Source organism: Schistocerca piceifrons, chromosome 3, assembly GCF_021461385.2.
Source record: "Schistocerca piceifrons isolate TAMUIC-IGC-003096 chromosome 3, iqSchPice1.1, whole genome shotgun sequence".
Classification (NCBI taxonomy): domain Eukaryota; kingdom Metazoa; phylum Arthropoda; class Insecta; order Orthoptera; family Acrididae; genus Schistocerca; species Schistocerca piceifrons.
Window position 1 is genome coordinate 680,831,969 of NC_060140.1, and position 24,830 is coordinate 680,856,798.

Genomic DNA, 24,830 nt, shown 5'->3' on the forward strand with positions numbered 1-24,830 from the left:
TTTACAATAACTTTATTTATTTCATTTTACAGAACCAAATTCATTCAAACATGTTTTTGGTGTCAACATATCAGCGAAACAGCTTGGGAAGGACTTTAAAGAACTTCGTCGATTGCTGGATGAATTTCCTTCCTGCTACAAGAACTCTAATTTAGTGGGACCAGATGTGACTAGACCTAAACTACTTCAGTTGCCATCTGCTAGTTTTATGCACAAGTTCTTGAAGGCTGCTAATGGTACTGTCCGTGCTGCTACATTTCACCAGTATGTTCAATCTCAATAACTGAAAATCATATTTGATTTGGTAACTGTTATTTTGTTTCCACTTACAGAGTAAACAAAATCAATCCTTATTAACTTTCACATATCTCATTAGCTTAGGTCACATTGAAACTTCCTGGCAGATTAATTGTTCAAGCACTTCAAGCAAATTGTTCCTGCAGTTACTTTGGTTGAATGTACTGTAAAGGTACGTTGTCTTAAGTTACGTTGTGCAAGAGGCGACAGTTGGCTGCGACTGCGACGCTGCCCCCTCCTCTTTCCCCACCCTGGCAGACGGCGACACGGCCGCAACACGACAGGAGTCGTCGCCGTTTCCCAAGCTCCGGTCGGCGGCGGCGGATTCAAATACATAAGAAAAATAAGAATTCCGATTTTCTTGCTTTAAAAAATACTGTATGTTAATGCAACAAAGTTACATCGGCTCCCAGAGTTAGTTTTTCGATACAGATTCTCCTTTTACTTTAAAAAATTGAAAAGTATCTCTTCCGGTTTTGCGTGTTTTTTTCGCTGTATATTACTTCTCAATCAATTGTGAGGAAAGTAAAAGGCACAAAAAATTGATGTTTGCGTATCTTACAGTTTCACATCACAGCTTGATAATGAGGTGTCTATTTTTCCGATATTCGCCACAGTTATCCCGATACTTAATTTACAAGTAACCTACTGCATAAAATTTGAATTGTGTACAGTGAAAAATGTGGTCGCTGGCTACTTTACGTATGGTTCACGTTACGTCATACATCGTTGCCGATGAAAAGAAGCTAACATATCGAAATTATTTTTTAAGTTGAGATCAGATTGATATCGATCTCCGTTTCCGAGATTTGGGCTCATATATCTCCGGGAGCGTCGCGACTAGCCGCCAGTTCTGTCGACGCGCGACGAGAATCGTGTGGTCATCACACGATAGAGAATGCATGTTTTGTTTCGCTGACACATTTGGACCTAATGAAACCATTTTATGTCATATTCCTCCGGTATGAGTTACTAATATTTCTCCATATGCTCTTGACAATTTCATTTAAAATGCCACGAAACGTAGGTTTCTTAAAGCCAAGTGATCAAGCAGAACCCATTTTCTTGGTTTTGCTGAGGCATCTGAACCTGTTCCAAGCTTTCTTTCTCGTTTATTTCTCTGATATGAGTCCCGAATATTCCTCCATCTGTTTTTGCACATTTCACCTAAAATCCCAATGAAAGATAAGTTTATTAACAATAAGCGCACGCTAGCGTCATTGCATTGTTTCAAGTTCTTGACAACAAGATAGGGTTACACCTTAAACATCTCTAGAATTTTGATTCTGAACGTCTACAGTATACACTGGCAGAAATGTGGAAGAAATAATGTCCATGCTTGTTCACAAAATTTCCCCAAATTATACTTGTCAGTTTCTCCCATGCAGAAACTTTTGGAACAAGCTAAGGCAACTTTCATAGCCGACTGAATCTTTATTCCCATCGAAATGAACTTCCATATTCTTGTATTCTGACAGCATACATCGTTATGGATGACATGAACATTTAATCTTGCCAAGCTGCACTCAAAAGATGACTCCAGGATTTACAAAAGACGAATTTCAATTGTGAACTGTGTCAGACCAGAAGGGCCTTGTAAAACAGTAGTGCACTTTTAGCACAAGTTTTTTGAGCACCATCTTCTACCAATGAATTGAAGTGAATGTGACAAATTACTTATTGCAGCATACTGTTTGCGCAATCTGTTGAGAAACGCCTTCCTCAAAAACGAACATCTATTGATTACAGAAAGCTGTACAACAATCTGGTGGTGGTTTTTCACAACTAGAAGGTATCATCAAGACACCAATTTACCGTTTACTTTCAAAGTGAAGGTATTGTAAAATGTAACTTTCTCGTTGTACTTTAGATTGTTCATTTTATAATGCACTTGCCGTTTTCAATTTTTATCGTCACAAAAAAGAGTAATGCGAAAATTGACCTTCAAGTTCATTTTCATCATTCTAATTCTACATCTGCATGGATTATACTGATTTTCATTACAGGCCTGAAAAATTTGCATTAATGGGAAAATATTATATATTTCACTCACCTGCCAGTTTCAACTGTGCACCAATTTCTTCCCAAATTCTGTCTCTGAACATAGTGTCTCTATATTTAGGGTTCTTCAAATCGTAAAGGCAAGGCTGTTGCGAGACCAGCTCACAGAGCATCACATCCTGTGAGTGGCTCATTTCAGTTTTCCTTGACTGGCTCGACATCTTTCTCGCAGCCGTACGTCTTTGTGTCGTGCGACTTCCGTCGCAACACTGCTCACTGGTGCAGTGCTGCGACAGCTGCCGCAACAGTCGCGCGTCGCATCCCAAATTCGAACTGCGCATGCGCCAGCGGACAATTTCTGACGTCACGTAGCGACCCGTCGCAGTCGCTAGCGTGCGTCGCGTCTTGGACAACGTACCTTAAGACGCGACGCACACTAGCGACTGCGACGGGTCGCTACGTGACGTCAGAAGTTGCCTGCTGGCGCATGCGCAGTTCGAGTTTGGGATGCGACGCGCGACTGTTGCGGCAGCTGCCGCAGCACTGCACCAGTGAGCAGTGTTGCGACGGAAGTCGCACGACACAAAGACGTACGGCTGCCAGAAAGATATCGAGCCAGTCAAGGAAAACTGAAATGAGTCACTCACAGGATGTGATGATCTGTGAGCTGGTCTCGCAACATCCTTGCCTTTACGATTTGAAGAACCCTAAATATAGAGACACTATGTTCAGAGACAGAATTTGGGAAGAAATTGGTGCACAGTTGAAACTGGCAGGTGAGTGAAATATATAATATTTTCCCATTAATGCAAATTTTTCAGGCCTGTTATGAAAATCAGTATAATCCATGCAGATGTAGAATTAGAATGATGAAAATGAACTTGAAGGTCAATTTTCGCATTACTCTTTTTTGTGACGATAAAAATTGAAAACGGCAAGTACATTATAAAATGAACAATCTAAAGTACAACGAGAAAGTTACATTTTACCTTACCTTCACTTTGATAGTAAACGGTAAATTGGTGTCTTGATGATACCTTCTAGTTGTGAAAAACCACCACCAGATTGTTGTACAGCTTTCTGTAATCAATAGATGTTCGTTTTTGAGGAAGGCGTTTCTCAACAGATTGCGCAAACAGTATGCTGCAATAAGTAATTTGTCACATTCACTTCAATTCATTGGTAGAAGATGGTGCTCAAAAAACTTGTGCCAAAAGTGCACTACCGTTTTACAAGGCCCTTCTGGTCTGACTCAGTTCACAATTGAAATTCGTCTTTTGTAAATCCTGGAGTCATCTTTTGAGTGCAGCTTGGCAAGATTAAATGTTCATGTCATCCATAACGATGTATGCTGTCAGAATATAAGAATATGGAAGTTCATTTGGATGGGAATAAAGATTCAGTCAGCTATGAAAGTTGCCTTAGCTTGTTCCAAAAGTTTCTGCATGGGAGAAACTGACAAGTATAATTTGGGGAAATTTTGTGAACAAGCACGGACATTATTTCTTCCACATTTCTGCCAATGTATACTTTAGACGTTCAGAATCAAAATTCTAGAAATGTTTAAGGTGTAACCCTACCTTGTTGTCAAGAACTTGAAACAATGCAATGACGCTAGCGTGCGCTTATTGTTAATAAACTTATCTTTCATTGGAATTTTAGGTGAAATGTGCAAAAACAGATGGAGGAATATTCGGGACTCGTATCAGAGAAATAAACGAGAAAGAAAGCTTGGAACAGGTTCAGATGCCTCAGCAAAACCAAGAAAATGGGTTCTGCTTGATCACTTGGCTTTAAGAAACCTACATTTCGTGGCATTTTAAATGAAATTGTCAAGAGCATATGGAGAAATATTAGTAACTCATACCGGAGAAATATGACATAAAATGGTTTCATTAGGTCCAAATGTGTCAGCGAAACAAAACAAATGCATTCTCTATCGTGTGAAGACCACACGATTCTCGTTGCGCGTCGACAGAACTGGCGGCTAGTCGCGACGCTCCCGGAGATATATAAGCCCAAATCTCGGAAACGGAGATCGATATCTTTCTGATCACAACTTTAAAAATAATTTCGATATGTTAGCTTCTTTTCATCGCCAACGATGTATGACATAACGTGAACCATACGTAAAGTAGCCAGCGACCACATTTTTCACTGTACACAATTCAAATTTTATGCAGTAGGTTACTTGTAAATTAAGTACCGGAATAACTGTGACGAATATCGGAAAACTAGACCCCTCATTATCAAGCTGTGATGTGAAACTGTAAGATACGCAAACATCAATTTTTTGTGCCTTTTACTTTCCTCACAATTAATAGAGAAGTAATATACAGTGAAAAAAACACGCAAAACCGGAAGAGATACTTTTCAATTTTTTAAAGTAAAAGGAGAATCTGTATCGAAAAACTAACTCTGGGAGCCGATGTAACTTTGTTGCATTAACATACAGTATTTTTTACAGCAAGAAAATCGGAATTCTTATTTTTCTTATGTATTTGAATCCGCCGCCGCCGACCGGAGCTTGGGAAACGGCGACTCCTGTCGTGTTGCGGCCGTGTCGCCGTCTGCCAGGGTGGGAAAAGAGGTGGGGGCAGCGTCGCAGTCGCAGCCAACTGTCGCGTCTTGCACAACGTAACTTAAGACACAACAGAAATGTTTGTTTGCAAGGCTACTTATTGTTATTTATTCTTCCAAAATTTATAACTTATTGCCTAGATGAATTGAGAAATAGAAAAGAATGTTCATGTGTAGAAGATTCAGCCTAATTTAGCCACTGTGATTTGAGTTTCCTGCAGTTCTTAGTAACAGACCATGATGGACATTTTTTCTTTCCTTGTGCTTTGTAAAACCACAAAATCACATATATTTGTATGCTATGTCTTTATTAGAATGATTTGTAGGTAGGGTGACAGCTGGTTCTTGATGATAGCAATGTAATGGTGGGTTATTAGATGTAATGAAATGGAGGAGGCAGAGTGTGACATACAAATCAAGGAGAAAGATAGGATTTAAACAGGAAAACAGTAACAGTATACCAACTTCGTGCCTTCATACTTTATCACACAGATACACTATCCATAGAGAACCATGATGGCACCTTGTGAGGCCAAAATACAGTTGCTGTCACTTTCCCTCCCACCAAAATTGTTTTTGCCTACATCATACACTTTTATCATTGCCAACCGACTGTTGTGACTGCAGTTTTGTCTGCATTCGATTAACAGCACCTACTGTCTTCCATATTATTACTTGTCTCTACACAATTTATTGTTATATTTTTCATCTGCAGTTTATAATTGCACCTTGTTTAGTGCACTCAGCTTCTTTGTGTGCTGACCTTTATCCTTGATATCATGTTCCATTCGTATGAGATATTTATCATCTCAACAATCACATAAATCTTAATGGCATAGGCTCCTATCATTATAGCATGAATTTCATCAATTACTTCTTCAGAATAACTCTTAAATAGGCACTCAAAGCATACCAAGTGCTTAGCACCCATACAACAATATTCAAATTAATTTGTCCATTAATAAATGGTCTTGAGTGCTGGTGAATAGTCCACATGTGCCTAGGCCACAATTTACTCTTTTAAATAAAAGTGTTTTATTTTTGCATGATATATTCCTGTAACCATTTCAGTAGAATGTATCACACCAATTACTTATTGTGGGTATCAACAAAAAACTGCATGTTGCGTCTGTATAAAGGTTAATAATAGCATTTACATTTTTTTTTCCCATTTAGGCATTTCACTGTGCATTATTTTCATTTTGATTTTTTCCCTTTATGATCCTCTGAATAAACTATGCCATATTATATAAAATTGCATCATTAACAAAGAGAACCAGTGGAAGAAATATAAATAAATGAAAGAAATCATTTCCTGTCAGGTGAGTTTTCAGTTTTGGGAACAGAAGAAAGTCACAAAACCTAAGGTCTGGAGCTAACTGAGCTGTAGAACCAAGACAATGTTTTTCTCACAAAAGAGCATAGTGTGATGAGGTACAGTGTTATGCTGAAGCAACCACTTATGCACAATGCTTCAGTTTCCAGTAGAGCACTTGCCCATGTAAGGCAAAGGTCCTGAGTTCGAGTCTCGGTCTGGCATGCAGTTTTAATCTGCCAGGAAGTTTCAATGCTTCAGTTTGTTTGAATGGCCATTTTTCAAAAACTAGAGTACATTGTGGTAAAAATGCTAGTTTACCATGTGACCTTGAAATGTGAATTCCTTGTAGCTAATTCTCTGGCCATAAAACCACTCAGTCAGCCAGCATTTGATTTTTGTGATAGCTAAATTTCTAAGCTGATGTCTGTCATGACTATTCCTGACCAAGATGTAAGTTTTTGAGTTTTACTAGGCAACTCATGATTTATCATCAGAAATGAAATATTCCAGAAAATGAGAGCTCTTTTCAATCTGTCCCATAAGGCTAAAACCCACTTTTTTTCATGTTTTTCTATGAATTATGAGAAAGGTGTTTTGACATCATATTTGTGTAAACTTTCCTAGTCTCAAATCCAATTACAAAAATCAAATGAATGGTGGTATGGGAAACGGGAATACAGATAACTGTATACGCAACAAACTGTTCCCGTAATGTCTATACATACATATATTTCAGCACAAAGAGATATACACGTGTACACAGTTCAAAGATCATGCTTTACATGTCAATGTGACCTATCAATGCCACAATCTCTGCGGAGACGGTGTAACCCAAAAATGTCACAGAAGACTGGCATAATTGGAATTTATCTTTGTTGATCTTGACACCATTGGAGTTCCAGGTCTGGAAGACCTGGGATAAATTATCTTCATGGTCCTCAGTTGACTTGCTGAAAATGAAGATGTCATCCAGGTACGCAAAGCAGAACTCTAACTGTCTTAAGATTGAGTCAATGAAACATTGCTACGTTTGTGCCACATTCTTTAAACCGAATGGCATGAAGCTGTATTGGAACAAACCAAGTGGTGTGATGATAGCAGTCTTTGGAATGTCTTCCGACGCTATGGGAATCTGGTGAGAGACATGTTTACAATGAATCACACTGAAGATTGTGGCACCCGATAACATATGGATGAAATCATTTTTGTTCGGCACTGGGTAGTTGTCCATGACGGTAAGAGCATTTAAGCATCTGTAATTACCACACATTCAAAAAGAACCATCGTGTTTGGTGACAAGGTGAATCGGTGAAGACCAATTGCTGTCCAATGGCTGTAGAATGCCTGCCTCCAGAAGTTCATTAATTTGCAGCCGTGCCGCGTGCAACTTAATGGGTGAGGCGTCTAGCCTTCTGCCTAATAGGAGGATCGGCAGTGGTAATTATCTTGTGTGTTGTTCTGTCAGTGACAAAAGAGACTGAGAACTGCACACAAGGCTGAGTAATGTCCTGACTTGAAGTTTTGGGACAAGTGGGATGCGATGAGGCGTAGCCGTTAGCGCGAGTGGGAAAAGGCAGCATGAAAGTCATATGCCTATTATGTGAGGGCAGCGTACGCTTGCTTGGAGAGGTCGGCTGCGCGCGCAGCACGGAGCGGATTGGGGCGTGCAGTGACGTCTGTTGTTAGCTTTGCCTTGAGTAACCAGCGCGGGCAAGAGAGGCATTGGCGTCGCGCAGGGAATGGTGATGGCCACCAAATCACGTGGTTGGTGCACGAGGGAGGGGAATGTTAACCAACACTTGGAGCGGCTGTCTGCACGGTGGGCGTGTTCACTTCGCGTGCGCGACTGTCATTAGAAGCACTGTTTGAATCACATGGCACTGAACGTACGGGGGGTGTGGCAGGTGCAGAGATCACTGAACACGAATTGTCACATGCAGTGAATGTTTTTGAACTAACCTGATGAGTGTCCATGCTGGTGTCTGCTGATGAAGTTTGATCAGGTGAAGGAATTGTGGACTGCAGTTGCGGCAGCGAGGTATGAGCCGCAGTGAGCTCGTCGAAAGTGTCAGCAATGTGTTGTTGCAACTCGTCGTTTTGCCGACGGATTTGCGCTGCTGTGTAAGTCTCTGACAGTAGATTAGTGACACTGTTCATAATTTTGTCTGCGAGAGTGGAGCACTCTTGAACCAAATCACATGTCGCGACAGAAACAGAATGATGAGCATAAATGCCTGAGCACAGTATCTGAGTGTCAGAAGGGTGGTGTAGCACTGACCCTTGGACTATGTTCAGGGAGAGTTTGTAATGGGACAAGAAACCCATACTGAGAATTGGTTCATCAACGTCGGCGATTGGTTCATCAATGTCAGCGATGTAAAAAGTCTACAGGAAACGTAGAGAAGGAGATAGATGCACCATAACTTTAGCAGAGCGACAGTTTGTAATGTTGATTCATTGAGAACGCGTAGAAGCGATTTCGTCGGTAAAAAAACATGAGGAGCCACTGATGTGGGTATGATAGAACGTCAGTGCCTGTGTTGACTAGGAAAACAAGCCGCAACAAAATGTCGGTCACGTATAAATGACCACTCAGCTGAGAGGACGAGTGGCTGGAGTGCAATGTTTGGGGACACCTGTGGAGTTCCCTGCAGTACTCAATGTCTTTTGGATCCTGTGGTTGGCGTTTGGGTGCTGGCAAGGTAATCTGCACTTCTTGGCCTCATCGCCGAAAATCTAGTGGTACCAACAGTACGGATGAGCCAGATGTGGCAGTGGTGGTGATTGTGACAACGTAGGTGGTTTGTCCTCATTGATCTGTTCCAGAATGTAAACTGGGACATATGGTGCGTGTGTGATTCTGGAGTGCTCGGAAAGAGGAGAGAGCAAATGAGTACTGCCCGGTGGTGTAGATGGTGTGGAGGCAGAACGAGCCCTGCCTCTGCCCGCAGACGGCCGGTAAACAGGCAGCGTAGTGCCAACCAGCGGTGAGAGGTGTGCTGGTCGTTTTCATCGCAGTAGTGGATACAGCTGATCTGTGATGCGAAGGCAAGAGCCGATAGAATCGAAGGAGTGCAGTAGCAGGTGTGTCTGCAGATCGGTAGGTAACTTGGCAGACCATACCGCCCACAGGGTAATGTCTGGCATTGTGTGTTCACTCACAAGTAGCCAAAGGCGGCACCAGAGTTGTGACGGAGTGCGGCCCCCAGTTGTTCCTCGTACTGGATCTTGATTATTAATTCCTGTGGCGAGCTGGCGAGTCAGTCCAATATGGTGTTCTTGGCAAACTCTTATTTTGGCAGCGGCGGTGGTGAAAGGAGGTCACAAATTAAATCTGAGTGATCATGGAGGTGCATGACGAGACATAGAAATTTAGAGTTGTCGTCAGTCACCTGATGTAACTCGGAAAGGTGCTCCACAAGTGCGAACCATGAAATGGGGTTGTCCTCGTGTAAAGGAGGTAGCTTCCTTCGGCAGACGATCAGGGGGCCGGGGACAAGGCTGGCTTCGGTGTATCTTGGTGGAAGTGCTGCTGTCCCGTGGTAGGATAGGCTGTCCTGTAACCCGGCACTACTGGCGTGGGCGTGTTACTAGCAAACACATCCCAAACAACAGCTGGTATGCAATGTCCCTGATGAGTCACGGAAGCGAGATGCAGCTGGCATGGTCGGTACCGTGGGAACGAATGCGTAAGTGCCACCTGAGGTAGGCCCATAAATTGGACCGGAGGTTATAGGCACAGTACTTAACTTGTCCACCTCAGAAATGATGCGGAAGGCCGGCACGACAGGTGCAGACTACTGCGGAAGGAGCGAGTGGGGGGGGGGGGGGGAGGTGGTTTGGTACTCATAAATCACTGGTGAAACCTACTGGCGGTCACATTGTCGTGGTACAAGGTTCCTGGATCGCGAAGCGCCGTCAGGTGTTCTCGAACCCACGTGGTCGAGAAACTGGGTGACAGATCTGGTGGTTGAGCCTATCAAACTTGATGTATAAAAATGTCCGTTATTAAATTGTGAAGAAGGCAAAACTGGCATAGCTTGATAGCAGTCGACCGCTTGTGCATTTTGCACGAAGGGCGGCGTTGCACAGAGCACTAGTGTAACCGACATTGCGGTGCGTAGAAGATCAAAGCACGTGTGCGATATTGGGTCCTTTTGAACACTACACAAGGAATTGATCGTTACAAGATTCTGGAAATCGTCCACTTCACCTTTCACATGGTGGCGTGCACAGTCCGGTGACACGAAAACTGAGTCCATTGTTTGAGGTAATGGTGTAACACTCAGCCGTTGTAACGCTGCAAAGTTTGAGGTTAACTTCATTGGAGATCATGAATCACTGTCCGTTTGCAGCGAAACAACCATTGACAGGGGATTGGAGTGGCCTGGTAGTAGTAGCAGCTGAGCCTCCAAATCCTCTTATAGAATGTTGGGTGAGGCAGCCGTGGCATCGAACGTAAAACCTATTGATTCCACATGACTGGCGCGGAAGTTGCAGAAAACATAGAAACTTCGGGGTCACCAATATGGGGAACAGGAATACAGATAAATGTATACGCAAGAAACTGTTCCCATAATGTCTATACATACATATATTTCAGCAGAAAGAAAGATACACGTGTACACTGTACAAGGTACAAAGGCTGAGTGGAACATTAACATGGCAGCTCGTCCGAGCAGTTAAGAGTTCAAAGATCATGCTTTACGTGGCCTGTGTGACCTATCGACGCCACATTGATGTTAATCAAGATCAACTGTTTTCTGATCATTCTTACTGTTATGCTTATTTTGCTGGAGTTTCACGACAGTCTTTCTTTCTTTCTCTCTTTTTTTTCCCATGGCATGCCTGAATTAGAAACAAATCTTCATAGTGTGGAATAGTTATCACTAACTTCAGCTTGTGCTAGAAACACATGGCTCATAAAAATTTCAGTTGGGACACTGTACTTGTGATTATTTTGTGTTAATAGATTCTGAAGGAGGACATTTCCCTAAGCTCAGCAGTATTTTCAGTCTCATTTATGCACTTGCTGACCATTTAATGCTTTGACTATATAGTGAATGGTTACCTTTATTCCTTTTGTTATTTATTAGCAGTACATATCATCATGTTATGCAAGTGGATTGATAGTCGCATTGAAAGTTTCTAGAATGTTAACTTGTTACTACAACCAAGTACAAACCTATTACATTCATGGATAGCAACATTATGCTATCATCTTGATTACTTTATATACAAATCACGCATCAAACGTATTGGCATAGTTCCTTTGGTTTTATTTTACAATTACATGGTGTCTTAACCACCACCTCCTCCTCTTCCATACAGGGAAAGTCACGTGAATTCTGACAAGTAAAGTAGCCCAGCTAGGATGGCTAAAACTGAACAAAAATAACTTTAATGTACAAAGATGCCTGTTCTACTGTCTCTCTAGGTCATTTATCTTAAGACACTTCATTTGCATGCAATTAATGTTTGAAGGTTAACTAATGTACAGAAGTACAAGTCACTGATGAAACAATGCTGTGTAACAGATAGTTATGACTAGCAGATTCACAAGAGTCATCTGGCTAAGCATGTGCTTGAAACCATATAGCCTATGTTAACTCACCTATTACACAATCATATTTTCCAAATACACTCCTGGAAATTGAAATAAGAACACCGTGAATTCATTGTCCCAGGAAGGAGAAACTTTATTGACTCATTCCTGGGGTCAGATACATCACATGATCACACTGACAGAACCACAGGCACATAGACACAGGCAACAGAGCATGCACAATGTCGGCACTAGTACAGTGTATATCCACCTTTCGCAACAATGCAGGCTGCTATTCTCCCATGGAGACGATCGTAGAGATGCTGGATGTAGTCCTGTGGAACGGCTTGCCATGCCATTTCCACCTGGCACCTCAGTTGGACCAGCGTTCGTGCTGGACGTGCAGACCGCGTGAGACGACGCTTCATCCAGTCCCAAACATGCTCAATGGGGGACAGATCCGGAGATCTTGCTGGCCAGGGTAGTTGACTTACACCTTCTAGAGCACGTTGGGTGGCACAGGATACATGCGGACGTGCATTGTCCTGTTGGAACAGCAAGTTCCCTTGCCGGTCTAGGAATGGTAGAACGATGGGTTCGACGACGGTTTGGATGTACCGTGCACTATTCAGTGTCCCCTCGACGATCACCAGTGGTGTACGGCCAGTGTAGGAGATCGCTCCCCACACCATGATGCCGGGTGTTGGCCCTGTGTGCCTCGGTCGTATGCAGTCCTGATTGTGGCGCTCACCTGCACGGCGCCAAACACGCATACGACCATCATTGGCACCAAGGCAGAAGCGACTCTCATCGCTGAAGACGACACATCTCCATTCGTCCCTCCATTCACGCCTGCCGCGACACCACTGGAGGCGGGCTGCACGATGTTGGGGCGTGAGCGGAAGACGGCCTAACGGTGTGCGGGACCGTAGCTCAGCTTCATGGAGACGGTTGCGAATGGTCCTCGCCGATACCCCAGGAGCAACAGTGTCCCTAATTTGCTGGGAAGTGGCGGTGCGGTCCCCTACGGCACTGCGTAGGATCCTACGGTCTTGGCGTGCATCCGTGCGTCGCTGTGGTCCGGTCCCAGGTCGACGGGCACATGCACCTTCCGCCGACCACTGGCGACAACATCGATGTACTGTGGAGACCTCACGCCCCACATGTTGAGCAATTCGGCAGTACGTCCACCCGGCCTCCCGCATGCCCACTATATGCCCTCGCTCAAAGTCCGTCAACTGCACATACGGTTCACGTCCACGCTGTCGCGGCATGCTACCAGTGTTAAAGACTGCGATGGAGCTCCGTATGCCACGGCAAACTGGCTGACACTGAGGGCGGCGGTGCACAAATGCTGCGCAGCTAGCGCCATTCGACGGCCAACACCGCGGTTCCTGGTGTGTCCGCTGTGCCGTGCATGTGATCATTGCTTGTACAGCCCTCTCGCAGTGTCCGGAGTAAGTATGGTGGGTCTGACACACCGGTGTCAATGTGTTCTGTTTTCCATTTCCAGGAGTGTAGTAGTTGTCTGTTCATACATTCTTCTCTTATTCACATCGAAGTGAAAATGTTGAGTGTCGTTTAAGAGATTTAAACACAGCATAATGGAATAGCTTGTAGTGTAGAGGGAGAAATAAAGGAAGTGCTCACATAATGCATGAACTTATACTTTGGGGTACATGTGTCTTTTAAGTATTGCATGTGTTAACATATTTTGTTTCAAACAAAAGTTATGGCTTTTGCCAAATAGTACATCACTTTGCATCACTTGTGAATATCCTAGTTATTATCATATATTGCAAAATATTGTTTCGTCAGCAACTTGTGCTTCAGTAGTCTGTAAACTTGTTAACCTTTAAATATTGATTTCACACAAATGCAGAGTTTTATAGATAAATGATTTTGGTGTGTTGTAGAAAAGACACATTTGTGTATTTTAAAATCAGTTTTATGTGATTTTTAGCTGTTGGAACTGTAGTATTTTCCTTGTTGAAGATAGGAATCCAATCAGTAAACTGAGCTGTCAGGTCCAACAACTGAGCTCTTTAATCATTCTCTACACACAAGCTGGGTGATTGTGTACAGTAGATAAGACACTGGACTTACATTTGAAAGGAGGATAAAGATTGAGTCTCACTCAACTGAACATCACATAGCGGCAGGAAATAATATACATGACCTAGTGGATATTGTCAAAGCTCCTTGAGATTGGAGATTGTTGACAGATAATCAGTTGTACATAGAGAAGCAGGAATACATCAGAAGATCATTACTTGGTGCAGGAATTAGCAGAGAGAGATTCCTGTTACTGTTAGATTTCACATATGCCAAACTATAACTGGAAAAAGTCACATGTATTAAATATATGGAAGTATGTGTACCGAGCAATTTAAAGTGAAACAACCACATACAACTAACGATAGGAAAGGCACCTGTCAGAGTGAGATTAATTGAAAGTATCCTCAAGAAGTGTAGTCCACTTGGACCATACAGAACCCTCATTAGTCCAATAATAGAGTAATGTCTCTCTGTCTGGGACCATTATGAAGCAGAACTGGTAGAGAAGATCAGAACATTTCACAGAACAGGTCTGGTTAGTAAGATCAAAAGCATGAAAGAGAGGCTCATACAACTCTTGTGGCATATGCTGCAAGAGAGGCATTGTGTATGACTGTGGTTTACTGTTAAAATTACAAATTTGTGTGTCCCTGGAAGTGTCAACCAACTTATTGCGTCCTGCTACATATATCTGAGGAAAAAATGGTTAAATTAGACAGATTCGAACTCACATGGAGGCTTCCAACAGGTATTATTCTGACACACTATTGCTGATTGGAACAGAAAATGGGAGAAGTGACAGTGGTACATGAGATATCCGCTACTACAAACTACGAATTGACCTACAGACACAGTTATGGCAACAATGATTACCCAAGTATAACAGAAAACTAAAACATATCTAAAAACACAGATGATGTGACTTACCGAACGAAAGTGCTGGCAGGTCGATAGACACACAAACAAACACAAACACACACACGAAATTCAAGCTTTTGCAACAAACTGTTGCCTCATCAGGGAAGAGGGAAGGAGAGGGAAAGACGAAAGGATGTGGGTTTTAAGGGAGAGGGTAAGGAGTCGTTCCAATCCCGGGAGCGGAAAGACTTACCTTAGGGGGAAAAAAGGACAGGTATACACTCGCACAAACACACACATCCATCTGCACATACACAGACACAAGCAGACATTTGTAAAGGCAAAGAGTTTGGGTAGAGATGTCAGTCGAGGCGGAAGTACAGAGGCAAAGATGTTGTTGAAAGACAGGTGAGGTATGAGCGGCAGCAAATTGAAATTAGCGGAGATTGAGGCCTGGCCTGTAGTTGGAAGAAAGTAAAGGTCACTCCCATTTACAAGAGGGGATAGTAGAAGTGATCCACAAAACTACTGTCCAATATCCTTGACATGGATTTGTTGTAGAATCTTAGAACATATTCTGAGCTCACTTAATGAGGTATTTCGAAGAGAATGACCTCCAATACGAACTTGTGCTCCATCTGCATCAATCTCTTTGTGATCTGGACATTAAGCCCTGACTTACTTTCCTTTCTTCCTTTTGAAATGCAAAAGGATATAAACACACAACTGACAACGTCCAGACAGTTGATCATTCTAAGAAAACAACTATAGTTATAGTAACATTGCTCAAACTGCCTGCCAGAGGGTTTCATGTGACTTTTTATATGGAAAGATAAAACTTTTGTGGGCTTGTCTGCATGTTACATATAAAAGGATCTTCAGAGGATAGTAGTACCTTAAAATAAGAGGTTAACAGAAATAATTTAAATACTGCTCATGGGAAATGAACAATAAAAGAGCTGGGCAGTACACAAAACTTCAGTAATGATGTTCCTCAAGTGCAAACAGGAAAATGGAATAATACCACATGTATCTAACTGGATTTCTTGTAAAAAGTTGTAATTATAGTCATGTAGCCCTGTCTCCCTTAAATAAGTATAACAGTGAATGATTATTTTTGAAGAGTCATTTATTGTCTTTTTTTTATCATCTTCAAAATAAATTAGTTATGTTAATGAGGCATACATATTTGTAATTGTATGTTTCATCATTTAGGTATTATGTGAATGGTAGAACTGCAAAGCTGAGCGACTTTCTTAACACAAGTGTGCTAGATCAACTTGAGGATGAAATCAACGTAATGAATTTGGCTGTACATACTGTGGACAATAGTTTACCACTATGGTTAAGTAAGTAAACCAGACAGCATACTTTTACAAATTAGTTATATTAATACATTGGATAAAAAAGTTTGCTGCTGCTGTAAGTCTAAAGGGGAAATAAACACTTTTCACTTGGCAGGAGAAAATGCAGTCTGTCACCAGAGATCACAGGTGTACTATAACAGTATTTTGTTACAGGGATTTCTGGAACTTAATCTCTCTTTCTAAGCATCTAAGACAAATAACTTTCAGATAACTGAGATACAGCACAAAAATAATGAATTAATTAGATAGGTACTGAAGACAAATGTGATACTAAAATAATAAACTCAGATGAGCCACTTAAAAAGTGGGAGCTTTAAAATATCCTATTTTTGAGAATAGTATTATAGCTCTCCAGTACTATCAGAGAAATACAGGAGATTTTAATACAATCAAATGTACAAGTGTGGCAATTAAAAATGAAACCATATGCTCCATAGCCTTGAGACTTTCAGGTTTGGAAAGGGTTACTGGAATTAATTATACACTTTACCATGACATTGTCATGATGTGGTTTAATTCACCTTTTATTACTGGTTTTGTTTTATTTAGTTTTTTGTTTGGTGATCCACGTTGTGACTTCGTCACTAATAAGTGTCTATTTTACGAGTTTATTGTGGTTACATTCTGCAGTATTGTGTAAGCAGTAGTTATCAATTTGATATTAAGGTACCTACAGCATAGGTTCTGTTGTAGAAAAAGAAAAATATTTAAAATATTTACAACAGTAAATAAACAGTCACCCACATATGAATCTGGGAATGTATCTGAGTGTTACAGGTACATGGATGGTATATATTGTGTTCCTCGAACTCTTCTACAGTGTAAAGTGATCTTTGCAATAGGAACTGCATTAACTTGAAGAGCTCACCATCCACTAAACATTAATTTGTGAATGGAGGTTGATAAAAATCTTTATCACTCAAATGGACCCTCTTCTGTGTCGTACTAAGGTTTGTATGCTCTCAGTAGATGTCATCTTTTCTTCTAGTGTCATGACTATGATACAGACTATTAGGTCTGAAAGGGGTCTTTTTCCTTTGTGAAACACACAGGGGAGAATATATGTTGTACAGTGGATGAGGAGGATTTAAGTTCATTAAAAAAATTCGTGGCTCTTTTCTGTACATATAACACTTTTCTAGCCAGTGGTTGGTTGTCTCAAAATGTGGTTCCATGTGCCGTAATGGCATGAGAATAATCACCCTAAATTTATTTAATAATTACCATATTTCTATAAGAGCTAACAATTTATAAAACCAAAGGTGCAGAACACAATCTTTTGCACAGATCCAGGATATCATTTGACCAGTCTAGTTTGTGTCAGTATTAAGCCCAGGTATTTTGAAGTATCCACCATATCTATCTGCTTGTCACCTAGTTCTTCACTATTTCTTCATATTTACAGGTTGTCTGCTTTTCTTCTTGTTCATCTTTTCTTCCTGGCCTTATCTCGTAACTTCATGAGGTCAGCATCTTAATCTGTATGTGGTAGTGTTAGGGCCAGAAGATGGCTGAATGGCCTTCCTATCACCACCGCCCTCCATGGAATGAAATATGTGTATCCCTGCTGCCTGCAACTAGTTTTATTCCATGTAAAACATTTTGAAAATGTTTGTGCATGGCTGCCAGCCCAGTATTTACGTTGTCAGATGTCGGAAATGGTCTAAAAAACACAACCAGTCTGGCCAGCACACCGGCCTTCATTGTTAATCAACTGGGTCGATTTGATTTGGGTCAGCTGCACCTCCTGAATCCCGGAAGCAGTGGCAATCCAGGTTGGTCATCTTTCGAGGTTGTGTGAAACTGAATAAAGCTTGTTTTACAGTCATTAGCAGAAAGACTATTTATGTTGTACCATTTCACTATACCAAATTCAATGGGGAATGTTTGGTAGATCTGTGTAGGACTTTTGGGTTGGTCATGAAGTCTACAGCCTTTAAACACCTGCCAAGGAAGCAGAAGACTTGCATTTCACCTAACAACAACTTGGATGAATTCCAGATAGAGCATGTGGCCATTTCAAGAAAACAGCAAAAAGAAATACAAAATCTGAATGTATTAAGAAGTACCAGTCTGGACTCAGAAAACTACCTCTCAAAGATCAAAATGATACTCCAGCCTAGAAACACTAGAGTACATAGAACCTCCAAGCTGGTAAGATTTGACATAGAGTGACTTAATAACAGACAATAAGTAAGCCAGTGACTGAACAGAACAGATTTCAACAGCTAGGACCAACTGAAGGAGACTCTTGTGAAGACTGCCAATGAACCCATCCTCCTCACGACAAGACGGAAGCATCCATGGTGGAGTGAAGACTGTGACAATGCAATAGCCCAAAGACACTCACTCTGAGGGAAGTGCAATTATAAGAAAACCAAGAAAAATTGGAAGAACTTTTTGGAACAAAGAAGGCTTACAGCTAAGGTAATTCGAGGAACCAAGTGGACCTTCACACAAAACCAACTAACCCGAATCGAAGAGAGCTTTGCTAAGAATAACTCCAGAGATTCCAACAGAACCTCCAAGCAGACACTCAGAAAATATAGTCTGCCAAGACTCGCAGGGCAAACTGGTTTTTGATGACAAGGATAATTGCACCTCTTAGCTCAGTACTTTAAAAACCTACTCAACTGTGATCCACCCAGCGAAGACTTCGACTACAGACAAACCACACCAAACCAGGACTCTCTGCCTCCTTCCTGGACAAATCGTTCAACTTCTAAAGAATAATAAGGCAGTTGGAGAGGACTCTATCGTTGCTGAACTTTGGAAACGTGCTGGAAACGATGCCATGACAAGCTCACCGAGATGATCTAGAACATCTGGGAAACAGAGAAATTACCACCTGATTGGAACATGGCTCTGATCCATCAGCTTCACAAACAGGGAGTTTTTACTGATCTGAACAACTACCGTGGAAGTTCTCTTGTTCCGGTAACATAAAAGATCCTCTCCAGGGCATTACTAACAAGGGCAGAAGATCACTGGTTAGTCAACTGGCAGAATATCAGTGAGGTTTCAGGAAGACCTGATCCTATGCTGAACAGAACCTCTACCTTAAAACTGTACTGGCGTATTCCAAGGTGAAAAACTGCAAAGTGGTCATCACCTTTGTTGATTTCAGAAAGGCCTACAACTCTGCTGATAGAGAAATACTTAACAAAATACTCCAGGAACTAGGACTAGACAACGAAACCCACAGACTCATTCTAGAAACCTGGACCAACACCCATTCCAAGGTCAAATTTAGAAGTGAGATCTTAGAAAGCTTCGAGATAAAAACTGGAGTGAGACAAGGGGATGGACTCTCCCCACTTCTCTTCAACTGTGTCCTTGAAAATGTGGTAAGAGAATGGTGCACAAGGAACTGGCCAATTTAGGTGTTCAAAGTGGTGTCCACCTGGGCTGCAAGAACAAAGGGCTGATTGTAGATTGCCTGGCTTTTGCAGATGGCATGCCACTGATTGCTGATTCTCTTGAAATGGCAACAATGCAGGTAAAATGCCTCAGAAAACAGGCAGCCAAAGTGAGTCTTCAAGTGCCACTGGAGAAAAGAGAGTTCTTCACCAACATCAAAGAAGCTCTCAGAGAGATGTTACTAGACCAGGGAAACACCAAAAGGACTGAGAAGTTGAAGTATCTTGCCGGGTGGATTGAACCCAACTTATCAGAAGAAGCATCATTATCCATGAGAGTCAAAGAGTTGGAACTAGCCTGTTGACTGACTATGAACCCCTACAACAAAAAATGCCTGTCACACAACCTGAAACTTAAGTACTACACATCAATCATACGGCCAGAAGCCCTGTATACCATGGATTGTCTTCCATGAACAGGAGAGGTCTGATGGAGACCGAGCGAGGTGGCGCAGTGGTTAGCACACTGGACTCGCATTCGGGAGGACGACGGTTCAATCCCGTCTCCGGCCATCCTGATTTAGGTTTTCCGTGATTTCCCTAAATCATTTCAGGCGAATGCCGAGGTGGTTACTTTGAAAGGGCACGGCCGATTTCCTTCCCAATCCTTCCCTAACCCAAGCTTGCGCTCCGTCTCTAATGACCTCATTGTCGACGGGACGTTAAACACTAACCACCACCATCTGATGGAGAAATTGGAAGTCAGACAGAGGAGAATCCTCAGGAAGATCCTAAGCCTGGAAGAAGAAGATGGGGAATTCAGAAGTCGACTTTACTCAGAGCTCTACGAACGTATAGAGAGGCACTTTGACTGTGCAAGGTAAAGAAGGGTAGCTTTCTATAGCCATGCTGCAAGATTGCCATCAAACAGATTGACCAACTGTCTGTTCACCTTATGGCAAAACAAGAAGATTCACACCACTTGGCTGACAGAAACTGAAAAGGACATTAAAGAACCGAGAATAACTGATCTTCAGAGCAGACAGTCTGTGAGATGTACCCTTAAGGAAGTCCGAGGATTTCAGGAAAAGCCCTGAAGGAAAGGTACCCCTGGACAGAAGGAAGGAAGGAGTTACATCTGCAGAGGATGTAACAGTACTGGGCAAAGATCAAACCCCAACAGTTGAACAAGGGGGGTCCAAAGTAGGCCTATTCGAAACAAGAAGAAGAAGAAGAAGAAATTCACTATACCATTGGAATCCTCATTAGCTGACACAGCAAGTTTGTCTTGTGAATTAGCAATAAGTACCATAGTGCCATCAGCAAAGATGGTAAATTTACAATATTTTAGATGAAGAGGTGGACCGTTAATAAAAAACATTAAAAAAAGTAGGGATCCCAGAACTGAGCCCTGAGGGACTACACATGTGATGGTATCCCACTATAATGATGCTGAAACACCTTTGCGACTATTCAATACAGCTTTCTTCCAGTCTGAGCTGCTGGAGATGATGGTCATATGTGCCTGAAGTGTGCTCGTTTGTGTGAATGAAAGTCTGTGTGTTTCGTTTTCTGATGAAGACTTTTGCCAAAACCTCATGTGCGAGTGTCTTTTTATTGTGCCTGTCTGCAACTTAGTGTTGTCTTTACAGTAAGAAGCAGTCTATCTTTTCCTTATGTTGTCAATACAGCTTTCTGTTAGAAAGATATGAATCAAGTCACTTCCCTGTTGCATCACTTACATCTGGTATGTGTAATAGTATTTGGTGACTGACACAAACAAATACATTTTTAGGTCAGAAAAAACTCCAGATACAAATATTTCATAAACTGACTTTTGCTGATGTTGTTATGGTCACTAAGGTGCTTAACAATCCTGGCGTGATGCTGTTTCTCTAATATCTTGGAAAAACTTGAGTAGTGAGATTGGCTGGTAGCAGTATCTGCCTTATTTTCCTTCTTGCACTGTGGTTTTGCAACTGTATACTTAAACCTTTTGGGAACTATTCCCTGCTTAAGAGATTCACTGAAAATATGGAGAAAAATTTAACTTATGGGGCTGCAGCAGTATTTTAATATTGTACTATATATTTTGTCAACTTTAGAAGAGCTTTTACTTTTCAGAGCGTTAATGATGCTTCCCATTTCCTGTTTAGTAACTGTTGTTACTTTGATCTGTTGTACTGTTAGGTACACCGGGTTTCAGACAATTCATGGCTTGAGTTATGGTATCTTGTAATACTGTTGGTTTTGTTACTGTTAGAAAGTTTAACGTAATTGGATAAATAAAAAATCTACTCGCCAAGTGACAGCCAGAGAAGATACGTATAAAGGTCATGGAAATGTGTGAGTTCTCAGAGTCAGTGGCTCCATCTTCTGGCAGAAGGCTTGAAGGGAAAGGAAGAGGGATGAAGGAGGAAGACTGGCATGGGTTAGGAAATGGGGAGAGTTCTGGAAAAATCAGCCAGAGCCCCAGATCATGGGAGATTTACCAGATGAGATGAGAAGGAAAGACTGTTGGTGCCTGCACTGGATGAGGTTTGAAAACCTGAGAACTTAAAGGTGAAAGATGGGATAATAAACAAGACAGAGATTACTGATAGAACATCATGCAAGATTTAATAAAAGTATAAAAGAATGTGAAGTTTACAAGGTAGACAGGGGCGTGAAGAATAGCCCCATCATGTGACGCTTGTGTGCTTTATTTCTCCGTTGATGGTCCTTGGTGTCGAGGTACTGCACTGTGATACTGGCTGAAAAAATAGGGGGTGCAAGTGCAGTCCTGACTACTGTGAATGATGTAGTCAACAGGTGCACAGTTGCATTTCATAGTTTTTTGCTTTCACTGTTCACAACCCCCCAATATTACACAGTTATATGGCCAGTGCACTATTGGTTAACTTTCAATAAGCCTCATTAATAGTTTGCAGGCAAACATCCACATACTGCTACAATAGGTTACTGTTGAACATCTACGAACAGTAAAAGCCTAACCACACAGTTCAGTTATTGTAGAATGATACAGTATGTATTGAACAGATCCTATCATTGTTTTAATATGATAGCCTAATTGTGTTCCACTTATTTCACAGTTAATTTGATGCATTGTTGATGTCCTAATCAACATATATTTCTTGTCTGAAACTCAGCTGTGGACTGACAGTCTTGGGAGCAAAAATCAGGCCCTTATATATCCTCACAATAATAGGTGCTGAAACTGCACATTGTTCGATGTTTAATTTACAGAAATTACAATTAAAACTAACTTCATTCAGTTAACTGAGAACATAGAAAACTTCCTTCTTTCTAACAGTTTCTTCTACTACATGGGTTAAGCCGTATTATTTGTTTAAATCATGAAGGTAACAAATATAATTGCACAAACAATGCTTTTGATGAAACTGAAAATTACCTTGGAATTAATTGAGGGCTGGCTTTGCTAACACATTTTTGAATAGAGCCAAACAGATCCTTTAAAATTACTGGTGTTTCATCTTCCAAATGTTTATAATTAGTACAGAATTTATATTTGTTTATAAGTCAACAACAGAATTTAAGTTACGAAACAATTACTGATTTCATCCTATAGTGAAGTATTAACTAGGGATAGTCAAAATAAATTATAAAATCAATTACATACATAAACTAAGCACAAAATTAGATCTGGTGTTATATTCATTAAAACTGAGGGCCAACCTTTCTTTTTTTATGAAAATGCAAATTATACTCACATATGTTTATGGTAATTAGTCAGAAATGAAAAAGTGAATTTTAAGACGGCAGATGGCAAAACAAGAGGGGAAGTAAAAATACCCCAGCTTGCTTTGTCACAATTGGAAAACAAAAGATATAGAAAAATAAAAGGGGAGTGAAGAAAAAGAATAGTTATTGAAAACAATTGCTGAGACAACAGAAATTAATATAAATTTAGGCCTGGTGGTAGGCGAAAAACAGTCATATGTTGTAACACAGTTTCCACCATCGGAGATCTGACAAACAGGCGCCAGGAGGGAGAATCCAGATGGCATGTATGGGGGAACAGGCTCCGAGGTCATGATGATGTAGAGCATGCTGTGCAACAGAATATTGTCTTATGCCAATTCATCGTAATTGATAACTTTGTGGTAGCAATACAGGAGGTCGAACATTGTTTGCAAAGAGGCTGTGCATGACATGCATCATTTCACATGTTGCTCTCTCTCTTTGAAAATATGTGTTTTGCCAGTTAGTGTTGGTATAAGTGGTGGTAGGAGGGTGCATCGGACAAGTCTTACTGCAGGCACATTCACAGGGGTAGGAGCCATAAGGTACAGAAATGAGTGTGAGAGGAACATAGGTCCTGACCAGGTCATTGAGCTGATTTGGGTAGGGGGAGGTTATAGAAAGCTATTCTAGGAGTGATGGGCAGAATATTAGACAGAATGGGCCTTGTTGCAGAGCATGAAGCCCCATCAGAGTGGCTGATTAATACATTCAGGAACAGGATAGCACTGAGTGATAAGATGTGTGCTCCCGTGTCGTTTTATGGAGGAATCAGCAGCACCAGGACTGGATGTGATGGCCTGGGAAACCTGCTACTGAACTAGGCTGGTGGTCAAGGTATAAAAAGGAAGCCAAGCAAGGAAAAGCTCAGAAAATTATGGAAAAATTCGAATTAAAAGTATAAGAACAGACAAGAGCTAAGAATATATTGTGAATGGGGGAGAAGAGGCAGGAGTTTGTTTTTAGAAAACTGGGATATACAATAGGAAACAATTACAACAAAAAATAAGGAAGTTTTGAGAAAAAGGTATGAAAACAGAAAGGGGAAACCACTGGAGGAAATGAAATCTTCTGTATTTGGGAAATAAAATATTACAAGAAATGGCAGTAACTTTCAATCAGTGTGTTTTGCCAAAAAACAAATGTGCAAAAAGTCAGCAAATCATGTAGAAGCAAGGTAAGTTTTGAGAAGGGCACAAAAGTGGCATCAGATTCACAGATAAATCAGTGAAAGATGATCAGCAGAAGATCCTGTGGTGTATAGTGAACTGTAAACAAAGTGGTACACAAAAAATCATAAATAACTGTGGACCTATGTAGGTGCACAAAAAGTTGTACTAGAAAATATATAGGTTCAAGATGTTCATTAATAATAGGTGATATAGCTAAATTAACAAACAAACTAGCACAAAATGTTGAAAACAGACAGCATCTTGGGCAAGGTAGATGAAAATTCAGACTGAAAGAGTAGCTACATAAGGAGGAATGATGGCCTGTAATACGTTGTCTGCCAACCTCCAAAGCACCGCACTTCTTTCCTTCTACAAAATTCTGCAGTTATCTGTTCCTCATGTTTCCTTGGATGGTTATCATCCATCAAGCAAACTATAAACTGCAACAACAGTTCATACCCCACCTTAAAAAGCTATCCTACCTTCCCCTAAACTATGTCAACATTGGTGTTT

At 41.3% G+C, this 24,830-nt stretch overlaps 1 protein-coding gene across 2 annotated transcripts in view; it reads left to right on the forward strand.

Annotated features, from left to right (window-relative positions):
- The window catches only part of LOC124790026 (heparanase-like), a 312,355-nt gene that overhangs the window by 144,942 nt on the left and 142,583 nt on the right, over positions 1–24,830 (forward strand). For both annotated transcript variants that reach the window (XM_047257580.1, XM_047257581.1), the window contains exons 4-5: positions 33–264; positions 15,873–16,006. In XM_047257580.1, coding sequence (XP_047113536.1) covers positions 33–264; positions 15,873–16,006 — 366 coding nt within the window. The remainder of the gene's footprint in view (positions 1–32; positions 265–15,872; positions 16,007–24,830) is intronic.